Genomic DNA, 15555 nt, shown 5'->3' on the forward strand with positions numbered 1-15555 from the left:
TGGTAGGGAGCTACATACGGGACATGCTGTGATTCGAGCTGTCGATGGCGGTGGCGCCGGACGATGCAGGCACCTTTTTTGTTCCAGTCTTCGCTGTGGGAGGGTTGAAATGTCTTCTCTGGGATCCATCTACCGACGCTCATGATGTCTCCTCCAGGATCTATCCAGCGAGGCTCACGACGTCTTTTCCGGAAACCATCCACAGTACTGATCCACTTCACTGTCTCATGCGGGCATGTCGCCCTCGAACTTCTGTTCGGCACCCGGGGCTACTGTTTTGATGGTTTCATTACCGGCAAGAAGGATGGGAACATGTGTAAGTGCGGTATGAGAACGATGAGCATCAGAACGGAGAACGTGTAAAGAAAGAGGACTCGAAGCTGACTAGCCATGATGGCCTTGATCTCCTCTGGCCGCTTTCAACCCCGTCGTCTTCCTGTCGTAAATCTTCACGGGATCACGGCTGACCACAACTTGCTTCTCACCTGATTGTTGGTTGATTTTATAGATGACTAACGATCTCCCAGTACGAGCCCGAGGAAAGGGCTCCTAGGCTGTAAATGTCGTGAAGTAGTGTTGAAGTCTTACCTCGGGGTGCACGCCCTGCTGCTGTAGGTGGCCGTAGATATTCCACTCACATGCGTTGTCGGCTGTGCTCATCGAGACTTCTTCTTCTTCTTCTTCTTCTTCTTCTTCTTCTTCTTCTTCTTCTTCTTCTTCTTTGATTGCAAATTCGAAGGCGATGGAACAGGACTTTCCTGCCGTTTGAATCACTATGTGAAGGCACACCTCGCTCGTTACCGCTCGCAGGACCCTGATCCCGCAGGAGTATCGGGTTCCGGAGTCGAATGTTCGCGCGCACGAAATCAACGTATGCACGTACATAATAACCATGCCGAGGCGGACTCGGGTACCAGACGCCAGCACAGGGAGGAGGATACTTCGAGACGGCTCTCCTAGCCGAGCAAGACGTCGCGCAACGCATGTAGGTCGGTCATCCCTGCAAAGACGGGGAAGATGAGTTCGAAAGCAGCAAGGTCTGCATTCACACTGACTTTGAGATCTTTGCACGGCTGGATGACCGTCGATTTGGACGTGTGGTGCAGAACGAGCCTGATGTGGTAGTCTTCATCGTGTCTTCGCTCGCCGTACGGTCTGTACTCGACCAGCGCAACGGGACGCGGCCATCGTAACCGTGGATCTCCGTCTCAGCCTGAGTTTGAGTCTGAGTCCAACGTTTGAGCTTAAGAATCCCAACCTTACTCTGTGGTAGCGCCTGTCTCTTTAGAGTGTATTGATCCTCCACGGGAGAGAGGACTGACACGACCAAAGCAAGTCTGGCGAACAATAAGGCAAGGTGGCGATACGGACCTAGAAAGCGTAGAGCATCGTCTCCTTACCGGTTATTGGTCGCGATAATGTGTCAATCGTCTGGCCGGAAGATCTGACGCTAGATAGCCTCGACGATGGCAGCAGGATCAATCATGGCGAGACTAGGGAAGTACATCCTGTGACATGACTATGTCATCGCGTGGCGGCGGAATATCTGCGCAAGACCTGGTCAGCACTTCTGTCTGCCGAATTTGCATACCGAAATGCAATGGCCGACCTCCTCTTCGAGCTGCATATCGTGTCCCAATCATTCTCATATTCCGTAGTCAGAGCTCACTATCCGCCCCTGTGGTCGAGATCGTCAATTTCGGGTTCGCGAGAGTGGTAACCTTTACTGGCGCGGACCAGCCCGCACCGTTGCTTGGTGCCCGACCACAGGGAAAGACCTCAGAACGGAATGCCTCCAAATGTCTTGGTGGTCCCGATCCGTGGTCAACAGGGACAATCGTGGCGCGGACTGTGCCTGCCGTGAGGCTCGCCTCGTTCGCGGGTCCGAAAGACGTGTTATTGCTCTTGATACATTTGGAGCTAGTATGAACGGCGGCATGGGATGTTCTTGTATCGAGTGCAGCAGAGAAGACGGGTGAATGTCACGCCAATTGCTGACGGCAGGACAAACGTAGATGAATTGTCATCGGAGCCCGCCCCTCTCAAGCGTTTCGTGCTCAACTTCAGCCTGTTCCGGGAGAACGAGCATTTTATTAGATGCAAGGGACTTTAACAGGCCTCCCAGCAGTCTCGGTCCAAGTCTGCCAGAGAGTGTACGAATCGCTTCAGGAGTCGAAACCTGGGCTCTTTGCTTAACATGATGTTCCGGGTGCCTGAGGCAGTTTGCGGATTGCGTCCATCTCATGAGTCAAGAACCCACATGTAGCCAGGAATGTATGGACCACATTCTTCATGACGGCTGCGCAAAGGGCGGCGTGGAATATTCAGGGCTTCGAACGGCAACGTGGATATACCGGCCTGGTGGCATATATCATAGCGAGGTCGTCCGAACAAGATTTCGGTTTGGAGGACGTGAGGAAAGATGTTGCAGTCCATAGGCGTCGCGGTCCTATGATTCTTGCTCTGCGAATGAGGGTGTGGCTTTTGCGTCAGAAAGCGACGCTGAGAGCGAAACAGCCTAATGCGGAATATTTAGTCGAGAGCGAGCTGTTCAAAGAATGCCGACTTGGGAAGTTAGCGAGGACGGAGGCCGAGGCTTGCTCTTTTACCGAATCCCGTCGCCATGCATATTCCGTGTCTCTGCAGATGTGAGGCCAACTATCTGCCAATCACCGGTGCGAGACGGCAGTAATACCTGGTGTGCCTTACCACATTGAATCCATCAGCTCCGCTCAGATCAAGTTGTCATGAGGAGGGAGGATGGCACACATGAAATATAAGCTGAGGGTTTTGCGTGAACAGTGAGCACCTAGGTGGCCATGACCAGAACTGAGTCTTGAAATCAAGCAATGGACCTGCTCTCGGTTTTTCATCCCGCCAGTGCTGCCCAGTGCGCCTTGCTGGTCGTTTCGATTGGCATCACCCTGCTGTTTTCTTTCCTCGTGCTGAACAGCAGGCAGGCAGGTCTTTCCCACATTCCAGGGCCTTTCTTAGCCCGATTTACCGATGCCTGGGCCTTGTATATTGCCTGGAGAGGCATCCATTTCCACAACAAGGTCCATGTGCAGCGTGGTCTGCAGGCACGTTACGGGGACGTTGTCAGGACGGGGCCTCGCTCGGTCACTGTTTTTGATCCAGCGGCCGTGTCGGTGATCTACGGAGTACGATCGAAGTTGGACAAGGTAAGTGGCACTGTCTAGTCACAACAACAAGTGTTGACACAAGTGGTGATACTTAGGGCAATGCCTATGTTCCATTCCGACAGGCTGGGGTGACGACCAGTCTGTTGAGCATCCCAGATGAAAAGACGCATTCGCAATACCGCAAGCTCGTGTCGAACGCCTATTCGATGACTTCGCTGAAAGGCTATGAGCCGTATGTCGATGACATGGTCAATCGGTTTGTCGAGGTTTGCGACCAGCATGCCTTTGCAGGTAAACCGATGAATTTGAGCTTATGGTGCCAGTATTGTGCGCGAACAATCCGTTGGGGAACCGATCATAGAAATGCTCTGCTGACATCTTGAAGATTGCTTTGATGTTGTCTCCAAAATCACAATGGGTATGCCGCTCGGGTCAATGAAGGGAGAAGGCCATGATGCGTATGGTCTCGTTCAGAGGGTTCGCGCATTCGGATTCTACTCCGGCTTGGTCTCGCAAATGCCATGGCTGCACAAGATCCTCCAGGACAACCCGCTCATGAGGAAGACTCGTCCATCACCGTTTATGAAAGTTGTTGGCGGAACCGTCCAAGCCCGGCTGCGAACCCCAGATCCTGAAGACCAGCCGCGACCGGACCTGCTTTCACACTTCGTCGCCACACATGCAGGCTATCCGCGTCTTATGGACGAGAAGCAAGTCCTGATCATGACCTCTGGGAACCTGATTGCCGGAGGCCTCAGCCCGTCCGCTGCTTTCGATGAATTGTGTCGTTATCTCGCAACGCATCCAGACTCTCAGGACAAGCTGTACGGTGAACTGCGGCAAGCTCAATGCCGTCTGCCAGCCTCGTATGATCACGTCAAAAACCTGCCTTATCTTGAGGGAACGATCCGGGAGGCCTATCGCCTGCACTCTTCGACGTCATTCAATCTGCAGAGAGTAACGGGTGCGGCGGGATTAGAGCTTCCTAACGGTGTGCGGATCCCACCCAACACGAACATCGGTTGTCCCGCCGGCGCGATCAATCAGGATGTGCGGGTCTATGGCGCCGATGCCGATGAGTACAATCCCGAGCGTTGGATGCAACGCGAGAACGAAACGATCGAGGCGTACCTCGAGCGAAGGAAACTCATGGAAAGGACCGACATGACTTTCGGGCAGGGATCCAGGGCTTGCATCGGAAAGAATGTCGCTTTTCTCGAGTTTTTCAAAGCTGTGGCCACTCTGATGGCTCAATTCAAGGTCCGTCAGCCAGTACTAAGCACTCCTGAGGAAGTCTTGAATTTCGCGGTGCAGGACAGACTACTGACCATGACTCGAACAGTTTGAACGTGTTGGAGAAGTGAAGAGAGGTGAAGTAGTGGTTAACGTCGTGCGTAGGGAGAAGGCGTAATGTGCATGAAGGTGGTGATTCGTCCATACTATGTACCATTGCGTGCATTGGGCAGAGCAGTCGCTCGCGTTTATGTTCGCCGGATAAGAAACCGAATGAGTCCCAGCACGAGACAATCGAACATGATTTCACTGTTATAATGGCTGGCGACTCGATCTTGTCAGGTGCCGTAACAACGCCACAGTCAGTCGTGAGGAAGGTATGCAGCTTGAGATGGCGGACGATTTCCAAGCCCTGCTGACGAAGGTCGTAGCTGATGAAGATTGAGGCAAGGAAATCAGCAACGTAAACCATTTCTTCTGTTGTCCGAATGTTGATAACAGCCTCAAGGATGAGAGACTTCAGCTCCTTGGTGATAAGATCAGTCTTCTGCTGCCTGTGGTAGATGGCGATCAGCTGTTGAAGCTGCTTGAGGGTCTTCGTCTGCGTATATTCATGCTGCTTGCGGGAGCTGAGATACTCTTGAAACAACAGAGATTCGGCCTTTTCGACCGTTTCCTTGGTCAAGGTGGTCGAAGTCTTCGTTGACGTGATCTGCTTGATATAGAGCTCCTTCACCATGCTTCTCGATCGTTCAACGATTTGGACAGACGCAATCTCAGATTGCTGAGACACAGACTCGAAATATCGGATAGATTCGAACCTGAAAATGACACCAATTAGCTAGTGCGGATAAGGGGCGCGGCATTGCATGTCAGAAGAAGCAACAACTCACCAATATTCCTGGCTCTTAGCGCATGCCTCGGCCAATGCCTTTGTCGTGGTGACTGAGACGACACTCTTCTCTCCGAAATACTTGAAGCACGCTTCGCGCAGCTCTTTCAAAATTCTGACATGCTGATCCACGTCGAGTTTTGTTTCTTCCATTGCAATGAAATATTTCTCCAACAAGCCCTGAACGACAGCAGCGTCGGCGAAATACTCGTACTGAGGTCCGAACTTGATGACTAGCTCAGCGTTAGCGACAACAGACAGTACCAGGGACAGAACAGAGTGGCGGGGTGCTGACACTCGCGATCACTACTTGAAATGACTTACATGTCGTCGCGATCGACTTGAAATGGACCAAGGCCTCTGTAAGCCGTCGACTCTCATAGTAATGCTCAGCAACGATGACCAGAGCGCGGAGAGCATCTTTCTGGCTGACCAACTCGCCTTTGTTGACAACATTGACGATCTCGAGGTAGTATTCCACCCAATACCTGTGAACCAGATGATGAGTCCGGCAAGTATCGGCAAGTGCGTAGAGCAGCGTCGTGGTTTTCTTGTCGCTTCTGCCGTAAACGTTGCGATAGTCAATCAGTAGTTCTTGGTAGAAGCCGATGACGCGGTCGTGAAGTCCCTGGCGCTTCAAAAATGCAAGGTACAGGTCGGAGTATTTGGCCACAGCAGGATTGTCAAAGCTGAGTGCCTTGTGATGAGCTCGGTAGAGCCTGAAGTAGATCTGCTCCGCTTGATCCAGGACCTGGTTGAACTCGTAGCATTCGGACAAGCGCAAGGCAAGCAGAACACATTCTGTCGAGAACTTGGTGGGCAGCGTAATGCTCTCAACGGAGTCGTCGAACAAGGCGGGCCAGCCTTTCTTCAATGTGCTTTCCAGCACTGTGATAGCCTGGGCGTACCGTGACTGCTCCAGATAGATGGCAGTGAGGGATTTCGCCTGGGAAACAGTTAGCACCCGGAACGGCGAAATTCAATCCGTGTCGGTCTGGGTGAACCTACCAACTCGAAAGTGGAATGAGTAATCTCCGTGGAGCGTGTAATGGTATGTTCAAAGGCCTATGTTTGTGGTTAGCAACGGACTTACAGTGCTGCGGTAGCGAGGAATCAGGGAGACACCCGAAAGGACTCCCTGGTCCATGACGAGCTTTCACAGCCACTCACCTCCCGTATTGTGATTTCCGTGGACTCGCTGACAGTGGTAGTCGAGGATTTGATGATCTCCATGGAAGTAGAAGTGATCTGCTCCTCGATTTCTGTAACAATGCTGGTTTCGCTCACGTTCTTGTAATAGGAGAAACACTTTTGGTAGACGGACAGAGCAACCGTGTGGAGCTTGACGGTCTTCATGATGAGAGCGATCTCCTTCAGCAGTCGGACGACAGACTCATACATCGAGAATTCGCTGTGCTCAAACTCCTTCCAGGCGAACAGCAGGACAGAAGACGCCTCATCAATCCGCTTTCTGGAGTGAAGGAAGCGGGAGTACGCCAACATGAGCTCGAGCTTCTTCTGATGCCATTCCAGAGTTCTGACACTGGAGCAATGCTCGGTCAACCTAGTATAATGTCAGCCGCATGCAGTGGGATCGGCGCACTCGTCAGACAGCGCAAAGTGTCAAGGAGACTTACTTCCACCACAACTCGATATAGAGTTCTTCGGCCTTCTCAAATTCCTCTCGCTGGATCAGATCCGTTGCACGAGCCAAGAGACTCTCGACAAGGGCCAGGTTGAAGGTTTCGGAGGTTTCTTCCTGATAACCGGCAAACAAGGAACCTTGAAAGGTATCGATAGGTTCTCTCTCCTTGTGCTTGAGAAGCGTTACATCCAAGCTGCGAGAGACTTTGTCGCCGTTCTCTTGAGGCAGAGCCTGATCATCGACTTCAACAGATTTCGTCTTCTCCTTGAATTCCGCTATCTTTTCTGTCTCGCCAATGAATTCATAGAGCTCGCGCAATTGCTTGTAGACTGCGTGTACCTCTCTTGACGAGGCACCGTAGCGGTACGTATACGCCGAGACGAGCAGCCGCAAGGTCTCCTCGCGGTAGGTTGTGACCTGGGAGCGTTTCTTGGTCACCAAACTCTCTGTCACACGAAGTAGGCAAAGGCAGAGCTGTACAAGGAGGTCGTGATGGGATCCCAGGCTCTTTGCCGCCGTCCGAATTGATGTGATATACCAGGATGCGGCATCATGGAATCGGAACAACGTAGTCTCGTACAATTTCGCCACCACAATTGTTGTTTGCAGGACTGATGGGTGGTCCTCGCCAAACAGAGTCCTTCGGACGCGGTATGCAAGGGCATGAAACTCCACAGCTTCGCTGGGAGACGTTTCTGCCCCCCAGGCCGCTTCTTCGAGCAGAGCAAGAGTGACGGTATTCGGCAGAATGCTGCCAAACTCTTTCGGAACCTCCACATCACCACTACTCTTCAAAAGTGAAGACTGCTTGAAGTGCACAATCCAGTATCGAACTGTATACTCCAAGAGCTGCCGTCCGTGCGAAGGGCGATGGACTCTGTTCAGGTCCAAATAATTCAGCGTTGGCTCCTGATCTTCACGGAGAGAAGACTTTGCATGGATCAAAATGCGGGCCAGCAAATCCTTGTGCCGCTCCCTGAACAACGACAAGTCTTTGGACTTCTCGGAGGCTGAGATCAAAGCTGCCTTGATTGCGGGATGTCTGATGGCTAACAGGCCTTCGCCCTTCACGCTGAAGGGCGAAATTGACTTGAGGAGGTCGGTTATGTTCACGCTCTTGCCGTCCATTTCGAGACGGCTGGGCTGGGCTTGGAGCAAAAGCTCAACCTCGGAGAGCAGCAATGGTCTCTCCGCAGCCAGAAGAAGGGAGAGCAAGCTCTTGCCCTGTGCGGTGATATTCATAACCGGCACCAACCGCTCGACCACGTCCGGGATTGTTTTGTGGCTGGCAATAAGAGTTTGCACACCTTCATCCAGGGTAGCATGAATCTTCTGATACATAATGTATTGAGTGGCGAGCCAAGCCCAAAGGATAGAGCCGTCAGCAGCTGCCGCCAATTTGTCCACGGTAGCCTCCTGGGAAAACTCGTCCTTGTCGGCAAAGCCGCTGTGTGCGACCAGCTCTTGACGAATTATTGTCCGGATGTCGTCAAGTACAACATCTGCCGAGAGGTTGATATGTTCCGACTTCTTATGAGGTGTGTCAAGCGGCTGGGAGAAGCGGATCAATCTCAATGCAGGGACCTTGACAGCCAGGTCGTGGAGTCTGTTGGCGACACTCTGAGCATGTTGTTTCTGGCCAATGATTTGATCCAGGCCGTCGACAACAAGGACCAAGGTATTGTTCTCGTCCTCGCTAATAGCTAACAAGATTCTCTCAAGGGCAGACCAGAGGATCTCCTCATTGAGGTGCTGAGGGTTGGACTCTTTGAATTCCTGGTACGCATCGGTTAAGGCTTTGTAAAGATGAATATCTCCAATTCGCTGAGACAGGGCTTGCCACAAGATCGTCTTCAGCAATGCAAAGGAGGTTGCCTGAGCGGGAACATTGCTGTTGAAGAAGAAGCTCAGAGGGAAAACGAGTTTGCGGCCGATGGGTCGCTGAAGTCGATCCACGGTCCAGTTTGCCAAGGTCGTCTTGCCTGCGCCCGACTTGCCCTCGACGACAAGAGAGCTTTCACCATTGCGGATGAAATTCGTGAGGTAAGTCTGGAACCATGTGCAAGTGAATTGCTCTGGTCGGCTGGCAATGTTGATGTTGTTGCTGGCGAGAAAGGCAAGAACTGTGTCCTGTGGGGCAAGCCATCCCTGGAGGGCTTCAAGGACATGTGTCTCTTTCAAGCCACTGGAAGTTAAGCTGAAGCTCCACATGTCCTGAGACGTCTGGGAGACTCTGGCACGAAACACGTCGATGGAGGAGCCGAAAGTGGAAAAGATGTCGAGGCTGGTCGAACTTTTCGTTCCATGGACAATCTGCCAGAAAGTAATCGCCACGCCAGTCACAATGGACAAGAGCTCGGAGAACGCCTTGGAGAGGTTGTCTGCGATTGGTCTGGAAGCTGTGATGATATCGACTCGTTTTAGAAGCGGCGACAACTCGAGGCCGAACTGGTAGAAGAGGTTGAAGACGGTTTCCAGGGCAGGCGCGTTTTCGCTGCCAAGCTACTTGATTGTCAACATACGTTTGTTGCTGAAGAGAGAAAGCCACAGCCACGGAGAACAGTCCGCGGTCTAGGAAAACGGGAACAACATACCTCCAACAGTAAGAGACATTGTCCGAAGACAAGGTTCGTAGCCGCGTTGATCTCAGATTCAAATGTTGAGATTGCGGTGTTGAACCTGTGAACCTGTTCTGCGAAGTGCTGGGCGGCGATAAGAACTCGATCCCAAGAGCCGCCCTTGTGCGGGAGCCTGATCAATCTTTCGTCCCGAATCCAGTCCAGGAGCCCAGCGATAGAGGTATCGAACGCGTACCCGCTGAAATTAGAGCCGAGAACACGGTAGGCATGGCTGCGAGAAGTCGCCAGCTGCTCCTTCACTTGCTCGAGGCCGCCGAATGAGGTAGGCCCATCGGTGCCGGAGCGTGGTCGCTGCCCAAAGAGGGCCGATAATGGCTTCACGGAACCAACAGAAACTTCAGGCACATCCGGAGGGGCGATCGCAGAGTGACTGCCACCATTGACTCCGTTCGAGACGGAAGACGAGGATGTGTACTCGAAGCCGTTTGCAGAAGAGCTGCTAAATTTCCGGAACGAAGACGACGACATGGTGAATTGCTTCTCGGGCTTGACAGCCGATGAATCTTGCCCTACATGAATCGCCATGGGTTAGCGCTCCAAGTGTCAAGATGGGAGGGAAGAGTCTTATACCAAAGGAATGTCTCAGCAACCCGAGCATGGTGACGATTCAGCAAAGTCAAAACCGCCGGGATTACAGCTACTTCCACTGTCTCAGACACAAGAGTCCGATTGCGGGGATCCGGCTCCGTCTGTGAACAGAGCTATATACTCAAATGGCGAGCTGCCCCCCTTACCCTGGAAATGATGCAGGTTAACTCGCTTATCCAGGTTCTATGCTCCCATGTGGAGCCCCCCAGCTCCAGCAGGAGGGAGGCTAAGTTGTGCCAATGGACGTCATGCATTCTCCTGTCTGCCAACTCTTCAGCTCTCTTGTGGAGCTGGATAAGGGTAGTCGAACATAAACCCAGGTAATGGTGGTTGGCGGCGAGCATCAACAGGTCGAAGAGGATACCACCACGACAGAATGAGGACGAGATTTGCTGCTGAGACGCAAGCCACCTACCTCACCGGCACCGCCGGTCGAACAGAGGTCCACAAGGTCGAAGAGAATCAGTAAAGAGCCAGACCATTGACATGCATCCATACTGCCAGCTGCATCGAGGTACGTAAGTCGGAGGGTGTGGAGGAATATGCCAGTCGCTTGCTGGGGTCATGAAGTCCCTGCAGAAGATATCAGCCGGAGTCGCTAATGGACACAACACTGTACATGTGGGCTCCGTCCGCACGCACACAGCCCGTGACTTGCTTGTCACTCGTCCATTGTTGAGCAGCTGGGTTGCGAATAGATTTGCGACCCGTCACGTATGCCATTCCCTGAGCTGATGGACGATTTTGGAAACGGCTCGCGCTCCAAGATGCTCGTTTGACTGTTAGTCGTCAACCCCAGATGGAGACATGGCTGTTCATTCAGGCTGTGGAGCGATGCGAGGACGACATATCGAGCAACGTCGACTACTTTCACTACTGCACAATTTTAGTCAAAGTGGGATCGATACGAAGATTCCCCTCACCTGAGTGCGAAGTCAGGCACACCTATTGTGTTTGCCCACTGCATGTGCTGTTTGACTGGCTCACAGAGTCATCTTGTCGCCAACCGACCGTCCTTGGATCGGTGGAAGGTTCAGATGAGAGTCGCAGATCATAGTGGAAGATGCACAATGAGGTACGCATCGCCGGAAATGTAATGAGCAGTCGTGTTGGTAGACGGTCAAGGACGGTGTTGGTAAAGTTTCCTTCGGAGCGCGAAGGTTCGGCTAGTGCTGCCGGGCTTCCGGAGACAGCTAGGTTGACAGCCCCCGCGTAGAAGGTTTAGCCTAAGGGCCTACCACACAGGGAGGGCCTGGGGTGCCTACCCAGGTGTGCCCAGTCAGGTCTCCGGGGGCCCCCTGGCAGCACCCGCATTGGCTGAACGGCTGTGCCCGGCATGAGCCCTTAGGGCGACGGTCATGCCGATTCCATCCTCTCCCCGCGTCCACAAGGGTTGCGCCATCCTGCATCTGGCACTGCCAGCTGTCCGGCCTCGTCGTTTCTGGAATGGTCGTTGCGCAGTCACTACGTAAAGCCCGGCACGCCATACCCTTGTTGATCTCGTCTGCGAGAGAGATCGCGCTTTGGATAAGCGAGACCAGTTCCGATTGGTAACCTGCTCATCACGTCCTCGAGGGGGGTCCCCGAGCTGCTTTCGGCGCAGCCACCACGACCTTCAGCTTTTGACAGGAATCGCTCAGCACGTCGATAGCCACGGGCTAGGCGTGGTCCAGAACCGCTCTACCGTCGAGGCCCTTGCAAACGGGCTTTGGTGTCACCTTCAGCGGCTTGGGACCTTCGCATGTGGGTTGGCATCGCAGGAGGCAGTCGTCTTCAAAAGTACAAGACCAGCATGTGCTATTCTGGATCAGCCATGTCCACCGTCGAAAGCGGAAAGAGCAATGATCCCCGAATAGGCTGCGATGTGGTGATCGAGAGCTCTGTTGACTCAACTCCGTCTTTGTTCGGACTTCGATGGATTCTTGAGCCATACGCATGCTGCACAGTGCCCCGCTACTCCGTACACCTGCCTAAGTGGTCTACCCTGCATTGTCCGTCTCGACATCTCAACGATGTCTGCGTGAGGTCAAGAACAACTCACTTTAGACCGACTCATTCGCTGATCCGCACTCACAGGCATGCGGCCCGCCTGCTCACGACACCGGACCCCCCAGAGCTCAGACCCATCATATCATCTAACAGGGTACGTAACTCAGTATGCTTCCGGCCGTGGAGCGTATGCCATGCCTCCCACGAAAGCAATGTTCTTCAAAGCTGTCGCGATAGGACGGTCATATACTAGCTCAAAATCACGCAGTCCAGCTCCACCACTCTCATGAGCCCACAAAGTCAAGGCCAACCAATTGGTCCCCTTGTAATTCAGAATCCCCTGCGGCACGGGATAGCGTGTCTGAGGCCCGATGTGATTGACATACTTGCCGAACTGAAAGCCATTGACGAATAGCTGGGCCCTATACGGCACGGGAGGCTTGGTGTCGTTTCCAAAGACGAATGACATGGGGACGTCCCAGCCAGTGGGAATGTTGAGGTCAAAGGATGTGCTGAAGAACCCCACACCGGGCTCTGTGACGCCGTCCATGGGAGAGCGATTTTCCCATGACTGGCTCGGCGGGGAAGGGAGATGCCACCCTTGTCGTTCAGCATACATGGCTCCTTCGTTCAATGGGCCTCTACTTCGATCAGGGTAGTCCTCGCCGCCAAGGTTGCCTGTCAGTTTCCATGTAACAGCGGATTTATCATACCCAGCGAGTGCATAGTCGAGGATCCCGCGTGGTGTCTTCATTTTGTCGGTCCCAACGACCCCAGACTCCTCCATACCCATATGGTCGATAAGGACTGTTATGTTGTGATTGGCGCCCAGCCGGAGACCAGACAAAGTATAGGTCGCATTGGTGTTGTTCTGAGTGTTGACCCCTGCATAGGAGCCCACAAAACTATGATCAAGCCAGATAGAGTGGCCGAAAGCCCAACCACCTTGAGTGTTGATCGAGAGATTGGCAGTCGTGTCCTTGGCGGTGAAGTGTCCACGATAGATGAGAGAGCCGGTATGATAGCCGTAGTCCGAAGCATAGAGGGACGTGGGAGTTGTTAGGTTCCTGACCGTGTTGTTGCTGTACGCGAGATTGGCAGGTGCCCAGCTAGAATCGTCGTAGCTAGGCTGGATCTCTGGGAGACTGTCGGCGAACTTCCAATCCAAGCTCTCAAGAGCGGGGATAGTAAATGTCGGCACCTGGTAATTGATACACGTCGACCAGTCTCCTCGCGCGTTCATGCGGTACTGAACGGACTCGCCATTGATATACAGAGCTTTGGAAGACTCGGGGACCCCGATGACCTCAATGGCTGTAGTGCCGTTCACATCAACAGTCAGGTGAAGCTCGCTGCTTTGTAGATATACTTGTCTAACCAGGTAGCCGGCCTTGACGATGATGGAGGCGTTGATTGACTCGGTCGTTGTAAAGGGGCTGCTGGCTCCGCTGCCGGATACTTCAGGCACCCAGTAGTCGTAAGCGGAGGATTTATCTGCATGATCCCGTCAACTTTCAGGACGGATTCAGCAGACAGACACTCATAGTTACCTAACAAATAGATTTGGCACTGCCCAACTTGCACAACGCGCCGAATCGGGGAAGTGTCCCATGTGATAATGGCGGTAGATCCGGTCTGGTTTGTCGTGATAGTTGACGGCTCGCCTTCGATGACTGAAGGTGCTGATAACGTTGTTACAGCAAGCTCATGGCGCTCCCCTTCATCTCCGTACACTATGAGAACGGTACGGTTGCCGAAGATCTTCCAGGTGAATATTTCCGCAGTGGTGTACAACAAATTTGTACCACCAAGATCATAGTCGGCAGCATGTACCTTGGAATCTCGACCACCGAGAGTCAATGAGCCACCAAGCTGAGGAATGGTCAAGTTCCCGATACTCGTCGGCAACAACAATCTGTAGGATGTTGAGCTTAGACTGGAGTAGTTGTAGTCCCTGACGATGTAGAAGGTGGTTGCGCTCCCGTTGCTCGCGAGAGACGTCACTTTGAGATCAGACGTATCGGTGAACACCGACGTCGTATTGATTTCCTGCGGAGTTGCAGCCAAATAGGCCGGGGATGCCTTCACAAAGTTGGCCAACAGCTTTATCTCGGAGTATTTCTGCCTGTCAACTTGTCTGTTCTCCGATATCGCAGCTGCATAGTCGTAAGACGTGTAACCTCCGGGGTGGCCGAGACCGCCCCAGTTCGTTCCACCGAATATCATGTACAGATTGAAGATCTTCACCGCCGATGCAAGAACGTTCTTGTAAAAGACCCGAACAAACTCGTAGTTGACCAGAATCTCGCACTTGGCGAACCCTGGCCCTCCCCAGGGATCGAAGGAGCCTCCCTGGAATTCATTGATGCTGTAAGGAGTCGAAGGACTGTTGTTAAGATGTGTTTGCCAGTAGGTCGTAGGAAGGGCTGCATCAGGCCACACCGTCGGATGCGAGCAGTCGAACCCGAGAGGGTAGTTATCGTGCCCGTAAATATCCACCTGCCCAACACCAGTGCCTGGAGCATTGTGTCCAGAAGCACTCGCGTCATTGCTGATCATGGGCACCACCACACCAGCAGAATGAGCTTGGTCTATCACGTCCTGCATGTATTGTCCGTTTGGAAACTCGACCCCACAGCAAGCACCAGTGTACTCGTTCTCCGGTTGATACAGGATGACTGGCCCGCCATTTGTGATCTGGGCCGTCGCAATGGAGCTGGCAACGTTCCGAATGTAACTGCGCAACATTGTCAGTCTTGGTTCTGTCTGGGATAGAATGACCTACTTCTGTGTGGCTGCAATGTAATCTGAATCAGTCGTCCTCAGTCTGCCACGCAGCCTCGCAAGCCAGCCTGGAAATCCGCCACCTGATGCCTCTGCGTTGATGTAGGGACCAGGCCTGGCGATGAGATAGACCCCCGCCGCAGTGGCAGCATCGTAGAATGGTTCGAGTGCGAGGACGCCCTCGGCCGAGAAATTGCCTGGCTTGCCCTCCAGCAGGGCCCAATCGAGATAGTACGAAACACAATTGAACCCGAGAGCTTTCACTTTCTGGAAAATGTCCACCCACAAGGCCGGTACCGGGAGGCTGAAAGAGCCAGGAATTAGTTGTCCTCATTCTGTGGCTGCTCCAAAAGGGGCTCTGGAGAAGTTGGTAGCGTACCGAAAAGGATGAAATTCACCACTGAATATCATGACCCTCTCCCCCCGGATGAACAAGGACGTGCCATCCCATGTCACCTATGCGATGTCAACACTGAAACTTGAGGCTTGGCTCGGGACACGTACGATATCCTGCAAAAGCTGCCGCTTCTCAGGATTCGGGTGCTCGATAATCCTTAGCCGACCAACATCCTGAATTGGGACCGCAAGGGCTGCAGCCTGGGCAGCCCACCAGATCAGAGTCCAGACAGTTGTAACCCTCAT

The 15555-nt window shown here is 53.1% G+C and overlaps 3 protein-coding genes across 3 annotated transcripts; 1 reads left to right on the forward strand and 2 right to left on the reverse strand.

Annotated features, from left to right (window-relative positions):
• Positions 1-2849: 2849 nt before the first annotated feature.
• On the forward strand, positions 2850-4490 carry G647_01770 (uncharacterized protein; the record flags this gene model as incomplete). The annotated part of the gene is made up of 3 exons (XM_008725169.1): positions 2850-3182; positions 3239-3470; positions 3529-4490. The coding sequence occupies 3 exons, from the start codon at positions 2850-2852 to the stop codon at positions 4488-4490; spliced, it is 1527 nt and encodes a 508-aa protein (XP_008723391.1).
• A 134-nt stretch (positions 4491-4624) lies between these two features.
• G647_01771 (uncharacterized protein) lies at positions 4625-10020 on the reverse strand (the record flags this gene model as incomplete). Its single annotated transcript, XM_008725170.1, has 8 exons — positions 4625-4710; positions 4797-5197; positions 5270-5501; positions 5593-6214; positions 6277-6333; positions 6439-6832; positions 6906-9415; positions 9508-10020. 8 exons carry the CDS (start codon positions 10018-10020, stop codon positions 4625-4627), a joined length of 4815 nt encoding a protein of 1604 aa, XP_008723392.1.
• A 2272-nt stretch (positions 10021-12292) lies between these two features.
• G647_01772 (uncharacterized protein) lies at positions 12293-15555 on the reverse strand (the record flags this gene model as incomplete). The annotated part of the gene is made up of 5 exons (XM_008725171.1): positions 12293-13623; positions 13680-14866; positions 14915-15217; positions 15293-15369; positions 15418-15555. 5 exons carry the CDS (start codon positions 15553-15555, stop codon positions 12293-12295), a joined length of 3036 nt encoding a protein of 1011 aa, XP_008723393.1.

The sequence above is a fragment of the Cladophialophora carrionii genome (genome assembly GCF_000365165.1).
Source record: "Cladophialophora carrionii CBS 160.54 unplaced genomic scaffold supercont1.1, whole genome shotgun sequence".
NCBI lineage: Eukaryota > Fungi > Ascomycota > Eurotiomycetes > Chaetothyriales > Herpotrichiellaceae > Cladophialophora > Cladophialophora carrionii.